This window comes from Vipera ursinii, assembly GCF_947247035.1.
Source record: "Vipera ursinii genome assembly, chromosome: 1".
NCBI lineage: Eukaryota > Metazoa > Chordata > Lepidosauria > Squamata > Viperidae > Vipera > Vipera ursinii.
Genome location: NC_139512.1, coordinates 244,909,884 through 244,935,046, shown reverse-complemented (window position 1 = coordinate 244,935,046; position 25,163 = coordinate 244,909,884). Strand labels below are relative to the sequence as shown.

Below are 25,163 nucleotides of genomic sequence, written 5' to 3'. Positions count from 1 at the left end.
TAGTTGCATATCCTTAAGTAATTTATGAAAAAATGCTTAAGATTACCACTTCAGATAGATGTACAAAATCTGCAAGAATCCAGATAACCACTAAAATAGTAGCCATGAGACACAGATCCTGGCTGAGGGAGTAAAGGAGACTATCTTTTAGAAATCTAACTTTCACTGTCAGGGGCCATTGATGACCACCTCCTGAACTTGGAGCTAAGTAGGGTCACATCTAGTTAGTGCTTGGATGGCTGACTGTCAAGAAATCTCAGAGATGTAGGTTAGATTGGGGAGTTGGGGGTGGGGGGTGGGGATGTAAGGACACCATAAAGGAGACAATGCAAACCAGTTATATACTCTTGCAAAAATAAAGGGTACCCAGATGCCTCCATGAAATAAACAAGAGAGGGCTTTAACTGAAGAAAAGTTTACCTTGCTAATCCTGCATGGTTCTAAAGTTAGATCGGGCCGATGTAATCATGCCCTGGTGCAAACTAATTGCCAGCACCAGCCTGCAACCCGCCTAAATGCAGGGATCCGGCGACTGACAGGCACGGCCAGTGTCGTAATTCACAGGACCTTTCACATCTGCTGCTAAGCTGTGGCTTGGGCGGCCTCGCCTGCCTCCTCTGAACTTTGCTCACAGCCGACACCGCAGCAGCAACTCCCTCTGCAGAAGGAGAACAAAGAAAGACCCTATTGGCTTTCGAAAGCCAATAGAGGGAGTAGCACAGCTTGTGCAAAAGTTGAAAAAAATCCATCAAAAAAAGGTGCCGGAACGCCGTTCTGAGCGTTCTATGAGAAAAAAAGCCCTGTGGATATATAATATTCATCATTTAAGTTTGCTGTTTATATGGGTATGAAATAGTGATATAGTTGAAAGTCAGATTTCCTATCTGTTACGTAGATTTGACACAGGCAGAGGAAGATGGGTCTAGGACCCTCATTTTTCAGGCCTGTGTAGAATGGTTGAAAATAAATTTCACACCAACAACTTACTTTCTTTCACATCTATTTTCAAAAACATTTTTTACATAGTCATTTCTGATAAAGTACAAAAATGTTAATGTTGCTAATGGAATACTTGTGGAATTGTACAAATAAACTACTGAGCAAGTAGTACTGTTAGAAAAAGTTGCAAAAATATTTTTTTTAATTGATACTGAGCACAAACTTCAGGCATTTTCATTTTATAATTAATACTCTTCCATGTATATTCTGTCTTCAGCATGGTGAAAACTGCTTAATACTTTAGGGTATTTGGAGGAAGGTTCAGATTCTTGTAACTTCCAAATTAAATGTATAAATGTATATTTATCCAACAAATGTGTATTTTAAACATTTATCCAACAAATGTTGGATAAATGTTTAAAATACATGTACAGTATAGAAAAGGAAGGATGAAACAGAGAAGAGTAATAAACAAGTATATAAGAAGTGCTCAATGATCATTCTGATTTCAAAGTACCTGAAATTCAGAAAAAAAGATCCCAAATTATTTTAACCATATTTATTACATTTATAGTTAAAGAAATATGAGTTTTAATTATACTGGTTTTGATATATATATAGGAAACTATTTTTTATCTTGATGAAATACCTATCCTGTAATATAGATAAAATGTGTACATTGTTACTCCTCTTTAATCATATTTGTATTCAATTTTTTATTTAATTTGCATTTCTTCTATTTTTCCATCATAATGTTATTATATTTGTTATTATAAGCAATATGCATATAATTCATTCCACAAATAAGGTTCAGATAATAAGTTATAAGCCTAGGTTAAGTTAAATCTATTTCACTTAATGTTGATTTGCATTCTTTTTCTTTTTCTTTTCTTTTTGTTTTGAGAGGGGGAGTAAATAAATATGCTAAAATTAAATGGTACTTATTTCCACACAGGCTGACATAATATTTAATTTAATTTAATTTATTAATATTTCTATACCGCCCTTCTCCCGAAGGACTCAGGGCGGTGTACAGGGCAAGAATAAAACACAGAGATTTACAAAAAATAAAAGATAATTAAATACATGCCCGATTAAAAATACAATTAATACATGGTAAAAACCCCAATAAAAATAGTAAAAAGACCCCACTAATCCCCCCTCAGGCCAGGCCGGCTTGCTCGAACAAGTATGTTTTCAGGTCGCGGCGAAAGGAGCGAAGATCGGGCGCCGTCCGGAGCTCAACCGGTAACTGGTTCCATAGCTCCGGGGCGCCCACAGAGAAGGATCTCCCCCTGGGGGCCACCAGTCGACATTCTCTGACCGGTGGCACCCTGAGGAGACCCTCTCTGTGGGAACACACAGGGCGGAGGGAAGTAGACGCCGGCAGCAGGTGTTCCCTAAGGTACTCCGGACCCCTGCCATGTAGTGCTTTAAACACCATTACTAGCACCTTGAATCTCACCTGGAAGACAACTGGCAACCAATGCAGCTCACGGAGCAGAGGTGTGACATGGGAGTATCGGGAGACTCCCAACACAACTCTCGCGGCTGCATTCTGTACCAGTTGGAGCCTCCGGGTGGTCCTCAAGGGAAGCCCCATGTAGAGAGCGTTACAGTAGTCTAGACGAGAGGTCACGAGCACGTGAGTGACTGTGCATAAATCATCCCGGCTTAGATAGGGCCGCAACTGGTGCACCAGGCGAACCTGGGCGAAAACCCCCCTAGTCACAGCCACCATGTGCTCTTCCAAGGTGAGCCGTGAATCTAGGAGGACTCCCAAGTTGCGAGCCCTATCTACGGGGGGTAATAATTGACCCCCCATAGAAAGAGATGGAATATCCGAATAGACCCGGGATGAAGGTATGCAAAGCCACTCGGTCTTGTCGGCGTTGAGTTGAAGTCTGTTCCTCCCCATCCAGACCCGAACCGCCTCCAGGCAACGGGACATCACGTTGAGGGCATCACTGGGGTGGTTTGGGGTCGAAAGAAAAAGCTGGGTATCATCAGCATACTGATGATACCCAACTCCAAAGCCACGAATGATCTCACCCAGTGGTTTCATGTAGATGTTGAACAGGAGAGGCGAGACGACCGACCCCTGAGGAACTCCGCAAACGAGAGACCTCGCGGTCGACCTCTGCCCTCCTGTCAACACCGACTGCGAGCGTCCCTGGAGATAGGAGGAGAACCACTGTAAGACCGTGCCTCCCACTCCCAATCCCCTGAGACGCCGCAGCAGGATACCATGGTCGATGGTATCGAAAGCCGCTGAGAGGTCTAATAAGACTAGAACAGAGGAATGACCCCTGTCCCGAGCCCTCCAGAGATCATTCACCAGTGCGACCAATGCCGTCTCCGTGCTGTGCCCGGGCCTGAAACCCGATTGGTATGGGTCTAGATAATCCGCTTCATCCAGGACCAAAGGGAGCTGATGCGCCACCACACTCTCAACAACCTTCGCAAGAAAGCGAAGGTTGGAGACCGGACGAAAGTTGTTCAATACAGCTGGGTCCAAGGCAGGCTTCTTGAGGAGAGGCCTCACCACCACCTCTTTCAAGACGGCAGGGAAGCTACCCTCACTCAAAGAAGCTGATATAACTGCTTGGAACCAGCTGCGTGTCCTCTCCCGGGCTGCATAAACCAGCCAGGAAGGGCACGGGTCCAATAAACATGTGGTGGAGCTCAGTCTCCCCATAATCCTGTCCACTTCCTCTGGAGTCACAGAATCAAACTCCTCCCTGGTGATATCGACAAGACCGCCCGTGTCCTGATCGCCAGACTCTGCCCAGTCAGAGTCCAGACCGGTCCGAATTCGAGCGATTTTGTCCGACAGATAATTATTAAACTCCTCGGCACGACCCTGCAAGGGTTCCTCCCTCACCTCCTGATTAAGGAGGGAGCGAGTCACCCTAAACAGAGCGGCCGGGCGATTATCTGCGGACGCGATAAGGGTAGCGAAGTGATTAGACCTCGCCACCCTTATCGCAGCGAGATAAGACCTAATGTAGGTTCTTAGTCGCAATCGGTCGGATTCGGATCGGCTGGACCTCCAACCGCTCTCTAGGCCCCGTCTCCGACGCTTCATCTCCCGGAGCTCCGCGGAGAACCATGGAGCTCGACGGGATCTGCATTGGGTCAGGCGCCGCAAGGGTACAACTCGGTCAAGAGCCTCAGTGGCTGCCCTTTCCCAGGCTTCCACTAAGGCATCTGCCGAGCTGTGAGTGGGGGAGGCAGGTGGGGACCCCAGCGCTGCCTGGAACCTCTCGGGATCCATTAAGCGTCTGGGGCGGTACCATCTAACTGGTTCCACACACCCACGGCGGGGGGTAGCAAAACGGAAGACCAGCCGCAGGAGATGATGATCGGTTCATGACAGGGGCATAATAATTGGAGAGCCCCCACCAAGATCATCTAACCACCGACCAGATAAGAAAACTAGGTCAAGGATGTGGCCTCCCTCATGAGTCGGTCCTGAAATTACTTGCGTCAGGTCCATGGCCGTCATGGAAGCCATGAACTCCCGAGCCAACTCAGATGATCCTCCCAGAGATGGTAGATTGAAGTCCCCCAAAACTATAAGTTTCGGGAACTCAATCACCAACCCAGAGAGGACATCGAGGAGCTCAGGCAGGGCTGTTGCTGCGTGACTAGGCGAAAGGTACACCAGCAGCAAGCCCAACTGCGCACCAGGGCCGCATCTCAAAAAGAGAGACTCACATCCGACTATCTGGGGAACGGTGGCCTCCCGCGGACCTAAGGTCTCCCTCATAACAACAGCCACTCCCCCACCCCTACCCTGAGCCCGAGGCCGGTGTAGCACCCGGAAACCTGGTGGGCAAAGATCAGCCAGAGGAATACCGCCCTCTGGGCCCAACCAAGTCTCCGTGATGCAAGCCAGGTCCGCCTGCTCACACTCGACCAAATCACGGACGAGAGGAGCTTTATTATCGACAGACCTGGCATTCAAGTACACCAGCCGGAGCTCAGGAGGCTGCACATCCTCACTCCCGGGACCTCAGGGAAGAACAAGAGGGTCGGAACGCCTCACCGCTTGCAAGTAGGGGAGAGGCCTTCCCTGAGATCGATACGGCCCTCTGTTCCTGCACCTGCTGCCATTCCCTAACGTCGTGGGAATGGGCAATCCCACGACTTGCCCTGGAGCCCCGGGGGCAACCGATCCCCGCTCCTCCCCTCCGCGATCAATCCCGGCCCTGGCCTGAACAACAGTTGCTGGACTGCCCCCCGTATCCGAACAACCAAAATAAGTTCCCACCCCCTCCCTAACCTCCTAAAAAATTTAACCAGAAAACTAATCAGGGGCGTCTTATTTGGTTTATATTGGCGGCCCCTACCCGTGCCCAACCATCTCTCAGGGTTCCAGCAATCGGGCCCTTCATCAAGAGGAGGTGTAAAGAATAAGGCGGGTCGCTCCCAGGATGGGGGGGACCCCCTGAGAGCGTATAAAACCGTGCTAGAATAAGTCAGACGCATGATCTTAAATAGGTCCGACAAAAAAGACAGCAAGGCAGACCAGATCGACACGGGAGGATCTTAAAATTAAATAAGTCAAAGGCAAATGACCAGAAAGCCAGCCCAGCTCCACTGCCACTAGAGCTGGGAAACCCCGGAGCAGATCGAATCCCGCCCTCTCACGGCGGTCGAGGCCGGGGAGCAGCCTGGTACATAGAACCGGGGAAGCAATACCACCCAGAGCTCTTACCTCTGAGAGGCAGCAGATATTGAGTGTCTCTAGCATAGGGTTAATATGTTGGAGGTCCTCACTTACAGCCTTGGCAACTAAAATGTACGGTAATGTGCCCGGTCTTTCTTTTTAACCTCTAAATAAAACTCGGTTTTCTTTCAAAGGGCAACGGTGAGTAGGGCAAAACAGATATGGTAAATGCAGTCAAGCATTATTGAAATGCAATGCAATTCACCTGGCAACAGTTTAATACTTGCATTTTCTCAGTTTTATTAACTTCTTCCCTGTTTTCACAATACTGATCCGCAGCAGTATATATTGCTATTTAATTTAATTTCAATTAATTTATATTGTACAAAAAGGCTATTCATAGGGGGTTTTTTGCTCTATTCATCTCTGGCAGTAAAATAAGTGAAAATAATTAAACCCCAAATCACTTTGTACTACTTTAGGACAATGGTATCTTGTCCAAGATGTTTAAAAAGTTATGTTTAAATTTTGTTGGCATGTTTATTAGTTGCTAGTAAAGTCTACATGTTTTAGAATTGAGGCAACTGTTTAAAGGTAGTCTGTTTAAAGGATTTTTGGTTTCTGTGGTGTTTTAGTTTTAGTTGTGGAGAAAATTGAAGGCAGGAGTATTATCTGTGTTTAAGTTGTGTACATACATCTGTGTGTGTGTGTGTGTGTGTGTCTGTGTCTGTGTCTGTGTGCGTGCGTGCTGTTCTATTTGTTATTTGATTCCATGTATCTATCCTTCCATCCATCCAAGAAAAAAATATGATGTATTTGTTTCACTGTTAGTTGCTGTATTTAATTTATAAATTCATAAAATTTTAATAAATTGTGATACCAGAAGGAGAGTGTGACAAGGTAAAAATTAAAAGCAGTGAATAAACTTTATTTCTCATTTTTTTATACATGTTTGAAAATGGAGAAAAAGTTCAGAGAGAATTTTATGTGGGAGGAATGTCAAAGCCAGCAAAAAAAATTAAACAAAAAAGTCAAGATTTTATATTTCTGTCATTGAAAAACTATTTAAACTGTTAAAGAAATAAATCATTATATGCATTGTCTAATTTTCCATGTCAAGTTTTCAAGACATGAACAATGCATAGCGATTTTAGTAGCACATTAATAAGCTAATCTTTTTTTATAGCTGAAGTGTTTTTCTAAAAAAAAATGGAAGTAAATTAACCACAAAAAGAGTCTAAGTTTTGTTTTCATGCTGCAGAAACTGGAGAAGTTTTGAACAAAGCAGCTCCTTCACCATTGCATATAACGGCTTAACTTGTTGCTAGCTAGAATAATATGTCAGTATTTTTTTGGGGGGGGGATTTAAGAGAAATTCATCTTCAATTTAACTTTAACCCTAACCCTAAATTTGATGCTGTGTTTGTTAAGTTTTACAATACAGGTAGTCCTCAACTTACATTTAGTGACCATTAAAAGTTACAAAGGCACTGAAAAAAGTGAGTTATGACTGTTTTTCACACTGTTGCAGCATGCCCAGGGTCATGTGATCAACATTCATATGCTTGACAACTGACAGTTATGACGGTTGCAGTGTCCAAGGGTCACATGATCAACATTCATATGCTTGACAACTGACAGTTATGACGGTTGCAGTGTCCAAGGGTCACATGATTACCTTTTTTGACCATCTGATAAGTGAAATCAGTGGGGAAGCCACTTAATAACCTTGTTACTAACTTAACAACTACAGTGATTCAGGTAAGAACTGTGGCAAGAAAGATCATAAAATGGAGCAAAATTCACTTAACTCAAGCTTAGCAACAGAAATCTTGGGCACAATTGTCATAAATTGAGGATTACTTGTATCTGTTTAGTCTTAGTAGTTGTGATTTCAGTTTCACTTCTTTTGGCTGAAGTGTAAATGCTGAAATCCTACTGCATAAAAAATATTTATAAAAGGTGATCCTAGGAAATACTACAGTATTTAACTATTAACATAAGATGCTTTCAGACCTTCATCAAACCTTGTATTTTTTATGAATTGCAATATCTAACAGTGCAAAACATTTAGAGAAATAAGACTATTTATTTATGATGGACATTTTACTAAGTGAGTTGGAAAGATATTTCTTTTTCATAGTTCTGAGTCTTAAAATTGGAATTTTATTTTATTTTATTTTAGGCATTAAAGAAACTTTAGTACTGAATAAAATATGATTATGTTATTTGTAATAAGAAATATATCAGGCTATTGAATAACCTGTTCAAAGCTTTTTCAAGAATAGAGGAAAGACCGAAACTTAACAGTAATGCAAATGGCCAGCAATCAAATAAACATGGAACAGCATCCGTGAAGTCTACTGAAAAACTTCAAAATGTTTTAGAAGTTTTTATTGAACAAAGAGGAAAATGCTGATTTGTATTTGTGAGGATACTCTTTTTGTTTCACATATCAAGATTTATATGTATAATAAAAAACTTCAAGCAGAATGATTCTTGTGATAATTAGTGCTTGCTGAGTTTCTGTTTTTCATGCTTTCAGTTGACGCTGAGATTGTGAAATCTCCAGCTATACATATTGCTAGATGAGTATGGTCTAGAAAAGAATTTATACTACTACTACTACTACTACGGTCTAGAAAAGAATTTCTACTACTACTACTAGTAGTAATAATAATAATAATAATAATAATAATAATGTATATGTATAATAAAAATCTTGAAGCAGAACGATTCTTGTGATAATTAGCGCTTGCTGAATTTGTTTTTCATGCTTTCAGTTGACGCTGAGACTGTGAAATCTCCAGCTGTACATATTGCTAGATGAGTATGGTCTAGAAAAGAATTTATACTACTACTACTACTACTACTACTACTACTACTACTACTACTACTACTACTGCTACGGTCTAGCAAAGAATTTCTTCTTCTACTACTACTACTACTAATAATAATAATTTATATGTATAATAAAAATCTTGAAGCAGAACGATTCTTGTGATAATTAGCGCTTGCTGAATTTGTTTTTCATGCTTTCAGTTGACACTGAGACTGTGAAATCTCCAGCTATACATATTGCTAGATGAGTATGGTCTAGAAAAGAATTTCTTCTAATAATAATAGTAATAATAATAATCACAACAACAACAACATCAGTACAATTTTTTTTCGAGACTATGCTCATATAGCAGTATGTACAGATTTCAGAATAAGAATGAAATACTGATGGAACAGACACTTTTTTTTCCTTGCAAGTATTAACTAAAAGAAGTAAGTCTGGCTTTGCCCACAGATTTTATACAAGAATTTTCTGTAATAACTTGAATATTTCTATCTCTTTTTATATATGTGTATGCCTTTACACATAAGTAGTTTATCTAAAAGATTAAGCATTAGCATAAACTGATTATTTAATTCTGATTTTCCTTTTCACTCTTCCCATCCTGGTGGAACTTTGGAAAAAGAATTTGTGAAATTAAAAAAAAAGACTTAAAAATGGACTGGATCTTTATGTGTATACACACACACACACACACATATATATATATATGTTTAAGTATTTGTCAAGGTTTTTTGAATGGACCTTGCTAATTAACTCTTTCATTCCTGTTTTGGCCCGACTCAGGGCTTATCCACAGGACATAGTCAACTTATGACAGTTCATTATTTGTGCAAATTATTCAAATTGCTAATAAAGAATTTGGGAGGCTAAGATGATCATTTCGAACTCTTTATGTTCTTATCAGTTAGTCATACCCTTTATCTGAGATTCGAACCTGGGCTGATTATATATCAGGCAGTGTTTTAACTTCCTGAGCAAGGTCCATTCAATAAACCTTGACAAATACTTAAACATACATTTGCCTTGCCTTCCAGCTAATAAAAAAGAGAGAAAGAACCCGTGGCTCAGGAAGTTAAAACACTGCCTGATATATAATCAGCCCAGGTTCGAATCTCAGATAAAGTGTATGACTAACTGATGAGAACATAAAGAGTTCGAAATGATCATCTTAGCCTCCCAAATTCTTTAATATATATATATATATATATATATATATATATATATATATATATATATATATATATATATATATATATAATATGTATATGTATATGTATATGTATGTGTGTGTGTGTGTGTATGTATATATGTATGTATGTATATATATATATGTATATATATATATATATATACACACACACACACATACATACATATACACACAAACACACACAATCCTTAATGCTTCCTTAATAAGTAATATCCAATGTATCTATTCTAATTCCTGCTGCCTTCTCCTTCCCTTTAACAAAACCCAGAATAAAAGATTTACATTCCATATGATTGCTTCCAAGTACAGATAAACCTATGGCCTCTGCTAGTAAAGAGATAAGAAATAATCCCCAAAACAATATTTTGCTTTGAACTAATTGCTCCTACTTATCCATCCTATTCTTACTTTTAAAATAAAATTTCTAATGGATCAGCTGTTGCTGGCTGATACTTAAGCCCAATGCTTTTTTTCTAAAAAAAAAAAAAGTGCCGGAACTCACACACGTCATACAACCTGCCTTGCCTACCCTGCAAGGTTCCATCCAAAAAGGGTGCCGGAACTCTGTTCTGGGCGTTCTATGAGAAAAAAAGCCCTGCTTAAGCCTAATCATTTTTTCCTGAAAAACACTGTCTAGATTAGGATCTCTCTCTACATACCAGTCCTATTTGCTTGTACTGTCTCTGAATATAATTTTTATTGCAGTTCTCTTTAATGACAGATGCCATATTAGTGCTTAATGGAATCGAGGTGAACATCATTTGTGACAGCATGAACTGAAACTACATAGCCTTTTTGATGCAGAACCTGTTCATAGATTGTTTTTAGTCTGTCTGAATTAAATGTAATCCCTTATTAAATGCAGTGTTTGTGGTATGTGGTATGTTTATTTTGTTAAGCGTAAATATAAATTATTTTCATGTAGCATAAGAATTGAAATTATGATCTGACAGTTTTTACTGCCTATCTGTAATCCACAGAGATTGTAGGATAAAGCAGTGATTTAATTTAGTAGGTTAATTTAACTTTCCACGCTAGAAGTGTTCCACTGTAAATAGGCATAGATTGATAACACATTCTCTTACATTCTTTCTTTGATCATCTGTCTTCCTCCATCCCTACACATTATTCATTATTAATAATAGTTACGAAACACATCAGAAACTACGGTCAAGAAACAGTGCTCTTTGTAGGAGAATCTGGATGATAAGAAACCTGAATATCAGAAATGCAGCATATGAAATTTGGTCAATAATTACAAAATATTGCTGAATCTAAAAAAAATATGTCATTGAAAACGGTAGAAAATTTAGTTTTTAAAAGCTTAAAATTAAATCAGAAACTTAAAATTGTATGACTGTAATTTATCAGAAATCCAGTATAATGAATAAAGTAAAAGATCTAAAACATTTAACTAATTGTCTGTAGTTGGTCATTCTCTCCTGTGATGGTGATCTCAGTGTCTACCCCTATGTCTATGTAGCAAAAGTTTGCCACAAAATAATTATAAATGAACTATAAATTATATTAAATTCCTCAGGGTAACCAGGGAAGTTATTTAATAATGGCTGGAGTGCTCCATCTGATCTACATATTCACTGCATCTTGGATACTGGAATTTTTTTTGAGCCTAATAGAAAGGAGAGTGTTAAAACAAGCCCAACTGTAATTGGAATAAGTTAGAGGATGCAAATATTTTGGAGGTGGTGAGCTTCAGTGATCAAGGAATCTTTGTGATATGGCTCAGCTCATATTGCAACTCTTTGTCTTCTATCTATCAGCAAATTAATTCATTGGCCTTAGCCAAACCCTAATTTAGCAGAAACTCAGGAGACAGACCAATTAGGCTCATTGTATTCATCACATACATCCACTTTCTAGATTTACATTTATCACTTTTAATTAGGAAAATCAACCCACTTAGAGCTGCTGATTTTTAGCCATATAAGTAGAATTATTTCCCAATTCCCTTCCTCCATCTTGGTGAGTTTTGACCAGCTTGTATGCTGTACTGGGCACCCATCTGGGTATCATAAATTAGGATTTTCAGAAACCCAGACTGCAATTTATCAAAACTAGAATCAGATCCCACCTATGTTACGTTGCAGAACATAGCTGGGCAGCAGATTTTGTGTCAATTCAATAGCAGCTGGGATAAAGCACCTTTATTGGCTTCAGTGCTGTATTAAAATGGCAGCTACATTGTTAAAGGCCATATTGGAAGCATAAATTAGAATAGGTTAGTAGACTTATAGCCATTCCTTAGTGACTGTTTGAAGTTACAGTGATAGTGAAAAAAATACTTATAACCAGTGGTGGATTCAGCCAGTTCGCACCACTTTGGCAGAACTGGTAGCTAATTTTTTGTTGCCCAGGCCCAGAACGGACTTCTGGAAGCGGCATCCACACAGAGAACCAGTTGTTCATGTATTTGAATCCCACCATTGCTTATAACTATCCTTGAAATTATGACCATCATAGCACCCTTGTGGTCATGTGATCAGAATTTCGGTGCCTTGTAACCAGCATGCATTTATGACTGTTGCAGTACCCTGGGGTCATGTGATTGCTGTTTGCAGCCTTCCCAACCAGCTTCTGACAAGCCACGTCAATGGGGGATGCCAGATGTGCTTAATGACTTCATGATGATTCACTTAACTGTAAAAAAAGGTCATTAATTTGGACATGACTCACTCAGCAACCGCCTTGCTTATCAGCAGAAAGTCTACTCTCAATTGTAATTGTAAGTTAAGAACTGCCTGTATTTAAGAATAGCCTGTGAGAATAAAATGGACCACACTATTGAATACATCTTCCCTATCCATCAAATAGCGTTTTTTCTTTTCAGTTTACAAAATAGAAGAATGATCACCTGGTATCCTACTTTCCTTTTCTATTCTACGGCTGACTTATAAAATAACTGTATTTCCAATGTCTCTGTATAGTTCTTTGATAAACAGATGTAGAAAGCCTCTTTCCTTTTTATCTTTTGTCCATCGTTCATCTCTCTTTGCACCCTACTCCCTCCCTGATTGTGCTTTCCTTTTGTCCCATGCTGCCAGTTAACTATTTTGATGTTTTGCTCAATTTTTTTTTGCTAGCTAACCTAAGTGGCTTGTGTGCTTTCTTGATCTCAGGAGAACAATCTGCAAATACCCCCTTTCAATATAAATATCCTTTCTGTTTTTTGCTAACAGTGTAAGGAAACTTTTTCTCTCCCTGGTCACATTATTAGCTTCAGATTCACACTAGATATGGCATGCAGTTTGAAGAGCAGAAAGTACAGGTAGTTCTTGACTTAAAACAGTTCATTTGAAGTTATAACGACACTGAAAAAAGTTACTGATGACTGATGACCATTGCAGCATCCCCATGGTCACATGATCAAAATATGGATGCTTGGCAACTGACTCGTATTTATGATGGTTCCAGTCTCCCGGGGGGGTCATATGATCACTTTTTGTAACCTGACAAGCAAAGTCAATGAGGAAGTCAGAATTGCTTAACAACTGAGTTATAAAATGGGACAAAATTCAAATATATCACTTAGCAACACCAATTTTGGGCTCAATTGCGGTCATAAGTCAAGGACTACCTGTACCTCTTGTTACCATGTACGTGCTTTTACTAATATGAATACGGAAATATTGGCCTAATGATCTCTTCTGGCGCCAGATGGGAACCAGATGGGAGCTCAGGACTATAAACCTGAGTGCTAAACAACTTATAAGTATTGACATACCATGGTGAATTTCCTCTCCAAACACTGTCTGTGATGACTGAATAGAACAAGAGTTCCCCTATGCAAGTGTGTTGCTTCCATTACCTAATACATTTTTATTTTCTTATAATCCTGGCATCCGTTGTTCATTACATCTCCAGGATCTTCCCATGACAGATACTGCCATTCATAGGCATAGTTTGTCTCTCCCTACCAACAATACAGCAATCAGATTTTGAGTATAATGTGGTACGGTTAGAGTATCACATGGTAAGTCTTTGAGCCGTTCAATCAAGACATTTGAAATATACAAAAAGCAACATAATATATACATTTCATACAGAATATACATAAATTATAAGCCACTTTTTTCAGTTAGATTAGATATGCCTGCTCTTCAAACTAAAGGTTGGATGCAGTTGATTAGCTAAATATCCTAATATTAAAAAAATAGAGAAATTGTGAAAAAATGGTCCATGATAGACTGTGTGCATGCATATATGTATGCATTTATTTATGTGTAGATATTATGCGAAATAAATAATATAGTATAATAAGGGGACTGGTGAATAGCTTAAGCTTCTGAACAATTCTGACTTATTTTTTTCCTTGATATTTCAGTGGGTTGGTGGGTTCAAGTCACTTACCAAAATTCAACTGGAAGGAGATTCAGTAGAGAAGATACTATGGTGGAAATAAGTGAGATCTTCTTGTGTGTACTTTGCAAACACAATATAAACTATAATACTTCCCATCTATTCAATTAATCTGCTTCCAATTGGTCCATTGTAATTAATTTTTGATTGTAACATTATTTTTAAAAAGATACACTCCTATTCTTTATTGGTTAATAGGACTACGCACTTCCTTCTGGAATGGTAATACAGAACATATAGGTAAAGGTAAAGGTTCCCCCGCACATGCGTGCTAGTCGTTTCCGACTCTAGGGGCCAGTGCTCATCTCCGTTTCAAAGCTGAAGAGCCAGCGCTTGTCTGAGGACGTCTCTGTGGTCATGTGGCCGGCATGACTAGATGCCAAAGGCGCACAGAACGCTGTTACCTTCCCACCGTAGTGGTCCCTATTTGTCTACTTGCATTTTTATGTGCTTTCGAACTGCTAGGTGGGCAGAAGCTGGGACGAGTAACAGGCGCTCACTCTGCTACGCGGCACTCGGGATTCGACCCGCCAAACTGCCGACCTTCCGATCAACAAGTTCAGCGTCCTAACCCACTGAGCCACCGCGTCCCTACAGAACATATATGAGCCCCTTTTTTTCTGTTCAAGCAGCCAAGTTGTTTCTGGGATTATAGAACTGCTTCAGAAGCCGCTCCCAGAAATCTCCATGAAGTGTCCTTCACTTTTATTATTATTATTATTATTATTTAAATAAAGTGGTTGTGTTCATGTACATGCTGACAGAGACAGCCAGGAACAGTTTCTAAGGCAGCTAATCTAGTCTGGAAAATGACACAGCTTTAGAAAAAACAATGTCTCATAATGTGTTCCTGTGTATTCCACAGCTTCCTCTTTCTGAATTTGCATAGCTTATTTTGTAATATGGGGAAATCTAAATGTCTAATAGTAATTATAATTTATTTATTTTTTTCAGAATGGAATATATTTGCAGCAACATTAGAACCCTGTGAGCATTTTAGTAGCTGTTAAGTACCTCAATTATATGCTAAAATATATATTTTATGAATGTATTGCCAACTTTGGGCTGAATTGTTTTTAAAATCAGACATTACTTTTTTTTTTGTTATTTATACAGGAATCTTTCTCCAACATAAGAAGTTTTCTGTTTTCACACAGATCACAAATACATTTTTAGATGTTCCACATGCTAGGTAGACCCTGTTTAACTATGAAAGTAAACCAAATGTAAACATTGCTTCACCTGGACTCCATCTGTGATTCTCTTGTCTTCATAATCTGTCATCTGTTTTTCCTCTGTGAGTGCTTTTTCATTTCAGATGGGTGCTTTTGTTATGTTCCCCTCCCCCACCAAAGATATACTTAGTGGTAAGTGACATTGCCAAATCCTCAAGTTCAGCCAGGCAGATTTGACAAACTATCAGCTAAGCTAAGACACTACCGATGATCAGGGTATGCAATTAACAGAGACAGCTTCATTTCACAGTGCTGTGACTCTTGCTTTACTACTTAGAACATCACAGTTATGGATTTCAGTTAGTAGCCCCTCCAAGAAAAAATTTCCAGCAAATAAACCTGTCATATGGATATCAAAATTTTGTTTAACTCAACCATAAAGAATCTCCTTCTGTTCACGTTTGATTTAACCCCTGTCCTATGGTTCTATATACCGGTAGTTATTTCATCCCAGAATATTTTTAAACAGGAATCTCTCTTCTCTCTCTCTTCCTCCCTCCCTCTTTTCCTCCCTCCACCCACACCTATATTCACTCTTTTCTATACACACTAGTATTATTTTAAAAAAAACACGTGGATTTTTTCATAGTTTTACATTTATACTCAATTCACATTATTATTATTTTTAAAAAAGGAATAATATAGGTTATTTTCCCCATAGGTAATAACCTTTGATAGTTTAGATGCTGGCACAGTTGCCTTTCAAAGCAATTACCTATTACTAGCCAGACCTATTCAAATATATTGCAACAAAGTCTTTTAAAATACCATTTTACTTTAGTATTTTCCATATTTGGTGATTTATATCAGATGTGAACATTTTACAAGTTAGCACTATTATTTTCAGTATCTTATTTAATCTTTTCAGAATAACTTTTGAATTCATTTATTTATTCATTTTGCGTACCATGAAATAACTGCTATTTCAATTTTCCCAAAATGGGTTGTTGTTGTTGTTTTTTTAATAAGGGAGAGGGAGTTCCATCTTGACCAATTGATTTCCATTCAAGTATAGAATTAAGCTGTGATTGACCAGGTTCCAAAGTCAAATGTATATTATATGTAACATTTCACTGTCTACTTCATGCTGAATGGTATATGGAACTAATAGCACCTATCATTAGAGCCTTCACTTTTTTGCTGGGACAGGAGGTTGTATCCATACTATTTACATATGTAGTAAAGTTAAATGGCCTCTCATCTGTATTGCATATGTCTGGGCAGCTGACAATACTTAAAACCAGATTAAAAACCACAACAGAATTGTAAGTAAAATAAGTAGCAATCAGGAAAAATAATCAAGTAACAACAAGTAATAATAATTTGCAACAGGTAATAGAACCAAGAAAGGGATGCAGTGGCTCAGTGGGTTAGGACGCTGAGCTTGTCGATCAGAAGGTCAGCAGTTTGGCCGGTCGAATCCCGAGAGAGTGAGCGCCTGTTACTCGTCCCAGGTTCTGCCAACCTAGCAGTTCGAAAGCACGTAAAAATGCAAGTAGAAAAATAAGGACCACTACGGTGGGAAGGTAACAGCATTCCGTGCGCCTTTGGCGTCTAGTCATGCCGGCCACATGACCACGGAGACGTCCTCAGACAAGCGCTGGCTCTTCGGCTTTGAAATGGAGATGAGCACTGGCCCCTAGAGTTGGAAACGACTAGCACGCATGTACAGGGAAACCTTTACCTTTACCTAATCGAACCAAGACACATACACTATCACGATAGTTAATGATCCACTCATCAATTTTTCTAAAACAGCTGTTGACAATGGCTCTTAGAAGAATGTAGACAATTATAACACAGACTATTTATTTTGTGCATATTTCCTGCATATATAAACTATTGCTTCCCATTGGGCTATAAAAGCAATAGTGTTAAGAATTGAGTTTGATGGCCCAATCTTAGGTGATTAAATGAACTCCTGACCTAATTGAATTTATTTGCTAACCTCAGCTATTTCAGAATAGACATGATTTAAATTAGTAAACAGGGTTTTTCCCCCCAGTTTTGTTTCTAACCTCCTCTTAGATTAAAAGTTCTGGGAACTGTTAAGGCCTTTTCTTCCTGACCTAAGATTCTAATGGTTTTGTGAATGGCAGATGGTATGAGATATAATCTGACTCCTCATTTATCCTCCCCTTCTGTTCTTTTCATTCCTTGACTGACATATTTTGAACAATAGACCATTTTGCGGACAAAGTTCTGGTGTCCTAAGTGCTTTCTCTTGGTAGATGTGACTTAACTTTTATTTTCATTCTAAGCTTTTCAGTCATCATGTCTTTAAATTAAAATTGCATTGTTAATCTGCTTACTTAGAAGTAAGAACCAGTGAATATAATAGACCTTCTGAATTGACATCTATAGGATTGTGCTGCCAATTTAATTTAGTTACACCATACGTTTTTGTAAGCTATTTGCCATGGTGGAGATTTGCATATATATTAGCTTTGTCATCATGTGATGATTTGGATGTAACTAAGATGATTTGATGTGTTAGCGCAAAAAAAGGTAATAGTAAAATTGACTGGATATGGGAAAAGGCACACACACACACACACACACACACACACACATATATTGAGGAATAATGAAAGAATTGGTATATTAAGCTATGATATTTACGAGTGATCATTTTAAAATATAAAACTAAAGCAAGACCTTTTTTTCCGGCAGAGACATTTCTCTATTGGGTAAACAATAGTGAATGAGTCAATTTTGATAGACATTATGAATATATATGACAGTTCCAGTATTATTCTCCAGAAGGTGAAAAACATATCTGAGAAATACTTGACAGGTGATAGCAAACGTTTCGCTGGTGTGCAACCAGAAGATAGTTCTGTTTGAACATTTCATTCACATTATTGCAGAAGAACCATTAAAAGTCCTATGTATACTTTTGCATCCAGTGTAATTTTTTGATGGAAACTTGCAGTACATAGCTTTAAACATTATTGCCATTTAAAGAAGTATATGGAAGATTGCTTAGTTGAAACTATTAGTATAACTAATTATCAGTGTTCAGACTTAATTCTCCCCCACCCTCTTAAGTCATTTATTTTTAGATTTCTGGGTCTTTTTCTTGCACTGTTTTTTTTCCCAGGAGTCCAGTAAGTATGTTTTCCATACTGATTTAACTTGGGTATCTAGGTTGTATAATGGTTATGCTGATTTCTTAATGTTGGTTCTATTTTTTATTTTTATTTTTTGTGCCTCAGCTTCTGAATGTGTGTGTTGTTTTTATGGTTATGTGTTTTAATGATTTTTTTTACTGTTGTTAGCTGTCCAGAGTCATGAATTTGAAATAGGTGAATGTATAAAATGAATGAATGAATGAATGAATGAATGAAAAGAAAAGAAAAGAAAAGAAAGAGAAAGAAAGAAAGAAAGAAAGAAAGAAAGAAAGAAAGAAAGAAAGAAAGAAAGAAAGAAAGATTTTATGGTGAGGTGGTTATCATTGTATAATAGCTAGTTGTATTTCCTGCAGCTTGGGACACACGCCATATACAGATCTACAAACACATATTTATATATTAAATGCCATAGGAAGTATGCTGTTATCTTTGTACAGTTATAGTAATAAGTGACTATAGTTGTAATGATAGTGACTACTACAAGAAACTAAAGACTGGCATGGCCAATGCATTTCTCTTGCACTCCCCTCCTAATTTGAAAACAATACTTTAGTTGATGGCCTGTCTTAGTAGATTCAGATTCAGCACGAATCCATTACTTTGATAACTTAGTTGGTCGTTAATACTGTTATGAGGGACACATATTTAAAATAATAGATGTTTGTTTTATTTTCTATGAACAAAGCTGCTCTGAACCCTCTACCTGGAGTGCTGCTTAAGGAGCAGTCCGGGTAGATTTGTCTTATATACATGCTCAGAATACTGGGAAAGATTCCTCCAAGCAGCCAGTCTGAGTCTTCAAAACACTTGTCACTAGCACTTTGTCTCTTCAAATATTTTGCACAACACAATTGTTTATTATTGTTGACTTTTTTCAGTTAACTGAATCAACTGTACTTGATTATAAAATGAATATTTCTTTTACTATGGGAGAAGGGATGAGACTCACATCTCAGATCATTACTAGCATAAAGATAATATGTAAAGAATGGTTATAGGAGTACAATCTTTTTTTAAAGATATTTCCGTGCTTATAGAATTGTGAGGGTAATATGATAGCAATAAAAATTGATATTAAAATTCATGCCATCTCAGATTGGTTATAAGCTGATGGAAAATACTGAAAAGTTTCATATCCTACTTTTGAAAACTACATAAGGTCTTCAAGTACAGCAGGGGTGTCAAACTCAATTTCATTGAGGGCCGCATCAGCATTGCAGTTGCCCTCAAGGGGCCGGGTGGGTATGGCCAGGGTGGGCGTGGCCTACTGGGTGGGCGTGGCTAGAGTGCGTATGGCCTACTGGGTGGGCGTGGCCAGCTCTACATCGTTCGCATCAAGGGTGCCTATGGGGGTCTGGGCAAGAGTGGGGCAGATCTGGGGGTCTCTGGCAGAAGGAGGGACTCTGGGCCAGGGCCAAGGCAGTGGGGGCCGTTCCCTCACTGTTTCCAGGATGGCTTCGCGGGCCGCATGAAACCACTTCGCGGGCCGCATCCGGCCCCCGGGCCTTGTGTTTGACATGTCTGAAGTACAGTGTTTTGAAAATCCTCACAACAAATATGTAAAACAACTAGAATTTATATATATATATATATATATATATATATATATATATATATATATATATATATATATATATATATATATATATATATAACATGGAAACAGGTTTTTGATTTAAAAAAATTGTCCAGAGTCATATGACTGTATATAAATTTATTAAATAAAATAAATTCATTTAATTCAATAAGTTCATTTATAAACTGGTTTTAGAACAAATAAACCTATAAATCTGGACTGCAAGAGTCTGAATGAACACTAGATCAGGGGTCCACAATCCCCAGTCCGTGGACCGGCACTGGGCCGCAGCATGCCAGAAACCGGCCGCACAAACAAGCGAAGGTCCCTCCGAGGTATGAGGGCAGCACATGAAACCACACCCCCTCCAGTCCACAGAAAACGTATCTCCACAGAACCAGTCTCTGGTGTCTAAAAGATTGGGGGCCACTGCTCTAGATGATAGGAAAGTGATATAGAAAGTCCTACCATTTTAGGGTGATCTTTTGGAATCCAGATTTGTGCATTCTGGTAGCTCTAAAATAATAGATTTCCACTTTCAGACAAAAATGTAAAAGTTTTGAATGTGTTTATTAAGAGCATGCATCATATTTTTTCTGTATGCCTGATACTGTTTAAAGCAAGTTATATTTAAAATAATATATGTTTGTTTCCTTTCTTAGCCTGCGGACGTGGATTCTATAAGTCATCTTCACAAGATCTGCAGTGTTCCCGCTGCCCAATGCACAGTTTTTCAGACAGGGAAGGATCTTCGCGATGTGATTGTGAAGACAGCTATTATAGAGCACCTACTGACCCACCCTATGTTGCATGCACAAGTGAGTTATTTTTGAATTGCTTGCTGTTGCTCAGCCAATCACAGTCATTGATTTCCCCTTCCCCCATTTATTTCTGTATAGCACAAAAAGCAACAGCAGGAACATTTTCAAATGCATTTTGCAAAATAGCAAAACTGAGAAAGTTTAAAAGAAGCAAGGTAAAATCCAATAAATTTAATGGCTGTTTTTTTCAGCAAAACCTAAAGAAGACGCTGAATAAACACATAACTGAAGGAAGGAGAATATGATTCTTATAGATATTTTTAACATGATATATCTAAGGTGGCACAGCATCGAATTAAAAATTTCTCAGAAGAAAAATATGCCATTGGTGGCTCAATTAGTGAATATTTGCAGGCTTCTCAAAAGCAAGGCTGTACCCCATGTTTTTGTAAATCACATTACAGAAGATTTAAAAAATAACTTGGACGGCAAGGCGATCAAACCGGTCAGTCCTAGAGGAGATCAACCGTGACTGCTCTTTAGAAGGCCAGATCCTGAAGCTAAAACTCAAATACTTTGGCCACCTAATGAGAAGGAAGGACTCACTGGAAAAGAGCCTAATGCTGGGAAAGGTTGAGGGTAAGAGAAGAATGGGAGGACAGAGAATGAGGTGGCTGGATGGAGTCACTGAAGCAGTAGGCGTGAGCTTAAATGGACTCCAGAAGATGGTAGAGGACAGGAAGGCCTGGAGGAACGTTGTCCATAGGGTCACAATGGGTCGGACATGACTTCGCAGCTAACAACAACAACAACAAATTTATTTCAACTTAAGCATTTTGAAAGGAGCAGAAATTTTGAGGAATTCTTCGTGAATCAGCTTCAGAGGCACATTAACCTATCTTTTAATTTCAGACAAGAAAAGCTGCAAAAGGTCTGCAGTAAATACATAGAAAGTGCCTTTGTTTCCTTAGTGGAAAATAAATATGGCTTCTTGTCAACTCAATTCAAGTAGGGTTTTTCAGTAGTGTGTAGTAGATAAAATGGAAAGTTTAAAGCCTGGCAAGCTTTAGCATGGGTAATTAAAACATGAGCTAAATTTTCCCTGCTGATTTTTCTTTCAATCTCTAATTCCCCCTCCCCCTCCCTGTTTTGTGTTTTATTTAACAAAGGACCGCCATCTGCACCACAGAACCTTATTTTCAATATTAACCAAACTACAGTGAGTTTGGAATGGAGCCCTCCTGCTGATAATGGAGGAAGGAATGACGTGACCTACAGGGTATTATGCAAGAGGTGCAGCTGGGAACAGGGTGAATGTGTTCCCTGTGGGAGCAATGTTGGATATATGCCCCAGCAAACTGGATTAGCAGACAACTATGTCACCGTCATGGACCTGTTAGCTCATGCTAACTATACTTTTGAAGTTGAAGCTTTAAACGGTGTCTCTGACTTAAGCCGTTCCCAGAGGCTTTTTGCAGCTGTTACCGTTACCACTGGTCAAGCAGGTAAGTCATCATATTTTAGAATACATAGAACAAACAAAAATATATTGTTAACAACTGAGGAGGCATAACTCATTGCACACAAATGCATCAATCTCTACATTGCCAGTAGCACGTGATTGGTGTGATGCTGATTGCATAGGTAGCTTTATGTCAGAGCATTTGGGTTTCTGATTGCCTGACTTTTTCAAATTCTGAATGGTTGCCAGCCTGAATTTTGATGCAGATCGACTAGCTTACTAGTTAGGCTAGTTTACTAGTTAGCAAAAAGGCAACAAGTATGCTTGCCTTGGCATCACCATTTTGGTCAATGACTTTAAATCAAATCTGATAAATAAAACATCTCTTTCTGCTGTGTGGAATAAGATAGAACTGTTAGCTTTATATGATCAATGTAACGGCTGGGTAATTTGCAGCTCCATTAATTGAAATAGGTAAGTTAAAGGTTTGCTTAAATTTGCTTCAGTGGGGCTACAAAGTGCTTAATGTTGGTTGAATTGTCCCTTATGAGTTTAAATTATTTTTGCATGTGTCCTTAATTTATTAAGGAATGACTAAAACAGAAATAGCATGATTTACTAAGGCTTTCACTGTTCAATCAATGTGCCTTTTTTATACGTAGTATCGCCATCTAGTATTTTCAGTTATATTTAATTTTGAAACAATTTGAAGCCTTCAGTAAATACCTGATTTACCATGGTACATTCAGTATTCAGTCTTCTTCCAAGATTATGCTATTTTGTAGCTTCAGTTATTTTATGATGAAACTGAGTGAGACTATAACAATTATTCTTTGCGGCTTATATTTATGATAATCTGACAGGTGAAATGTCAGGCAAAATAACATCAAACTAGAATGTCCCCAAAGGGAAAAAATGTGGTTTTAGTGATTTTGCATATTGAAATAGAAAACTTCCTATTCAGGTATGTGAAATAATAAATTGCTTGTTGATAAAATGGTGATCTGAGAATGCTGTGCTTTTCGTGCCTTTTTTATTGTTGTGGCAGAAGAGATTGGTAACCACAGCTGCTTTTCTGAGATTCAGTAAAATTCCTATGTGAAGTATTTTTTCCAAGGTTCAGGTGAATAACTTTGGACATGTGAATATTGAATATTAAGTTATGTTTATAGCAGACAACCTATATTCAGAGAATAACACAGGATCTACATAAGAGATTAGATGAATTCTTTTTCTTTTGTTTCATTATTTCCTTTTGTTTTCCCATCAGTCCTCAATCAAACATTTATGCAACCATATCTTTCCAAATGTTACTGGCAAAGAACATCACATATGCAATTTCCATGTAATCCACTCTTTCAATGTGCCTCGTTTCACGTCATGCAATAATTCTTGGAATAATTTTAATGCAGAACCTTCTATTATTAAGCAAAAATGTTCATGCATGTGACCTGTCAGTAAATAGTTAATATTTCTCGTAAGTAGTATGTGTCAATTAGTCACAATTTCTTTGCTTATGATAGTTTCTCCTTGCTCCAGTTTAAAAAATAATCTGAATAAATAAGAAGGAAAATATGCATCATCAAACTAAATTAAGTATTGAATTAAAGGCCTTTTCCAGCTGTTGAGTTAGAGTACAATAATTGGTGTAAATTTTACCAGTTCATATCATGTTTCATTGCCTCTGTTTCAAGCCACCACAGTCACTTGATTTTCCTTCAATGCATGATGAAAGCTGCCCTTAGACAGAACATAGAATCAGGGCTGGAAGGGACCTGGGAGTCTTCTAGTCCAGAAGTCCCCAACTTTTGGGCACCAGGGATTGGTTCCATGGAGAGAGGTTTTTCCACAGACCGGAGGGGGTGTGGTTTTGTGTGCTGCCTGCATCTCGTGGATGGGGCTTTGCTTGTTTGTGCGGACTGGTTGCTGGCATGCCGTAGCCCGTTACCGGTCCATGGCCTGGGGGTTGGGGACCCCTGTTCTAGTTCAACTCCCTGCTCAAGGCAGAATACCTTATGCCTTCCCAGTCAAATGGTTGTGCAGTCTATTTTGAAACCCTCCAGTGATAGCATAAGGCCAATAGGGGAATAGCATAAAGGTTGGGGAGGGGGACTTGCTTTTATTGTAAAGTTAAGAATGACTTAAAACTTTCTTATTCATGCACTGGGGACAAAATAAAGATAAGATCATTAGAACTCAGAAATAATAGATGTTGGGAGAAATAATCTGATCCTTAACTATTATCCTTTTTAATACCGTTGCTTAGCCTCTACTTTTTGGGAAATGGGAATTGCAACACTGTGATTGTGATTGTTAAGAAGAAGATCTAACTTTCTTCATTAGAGAGTGTCATAATTTGGATTCTACCACACAAAAGATCCTGAACATTTTTGTCTTAAAGTTGAATCTACATATCTTAAAGCTGCCAAGTTTGGGAAACAGTGTTAGGCTCTTGATCAGTTTGTTTCTGCAACTTAGCTTTGTCCTCATCAGTTGTCTTCAGGCTCCCAAAGCTGTGTATCACTACTTATGCCTATCTGGGGATATCTCAGTAGAGCTTCTGAGGCATATACTCCTGTTATTCCTTTTAGAGTGCCTCTCGGATAACTCTCAACTACTCTCAGCTACCCCATCCTGAAGAAATTTCTGGGCAGACAGCACGCTTCCATTTCTCCTTTTGGATAAGAACTAAAGTATACCCTCTCAGTTTGCCCATTCTTTGCCTCTGTTTGGTCTATTCTCCTTAAACTTATAGCTGAGGATTTTGACTTTTATCTGTACACTTGTATTATATGTTGTTCTACATTATTGTACGCCTTGTCTTGTGTTCTTACATTTTTATCCCTTGCTACATAACTTATATTTACTTAATGCAGACTGTAATATAGATTGATGGATCTATCCATTTTCATTTTGTAGGATTTATTTTCTTTTTGGACCTATGCCTAA

At 38.6% G+C, this 25,163-nt stretch overlaps 1 protein-coding gene across 1 annotated transcript in view; it reads left to right on the top strand.

The window, feature by feature from the left end:
* EPHA7 (EPH receptor A7) overlaps window positions 1–25,163 on the top strand; it is a 178,847-nt gene that overhangs the window by 30,840 nt on the left and 122,844 nt on the right. Inside the window, exons 4-5 of the mRNA XM_083348159.1 lie at window positions 20,654–20,809; window positions 21,922–22,257. Of these exons, the coding sequence (XP_083204285.1) occupies window positions 20,654–20,809; window positions 21,922–22,257 (492 nt within the window). The remainder of the gene's footprint in view (window positions 1–20,653; window positions 20,810–21,921; window positions 22,258–25,163) is intronic.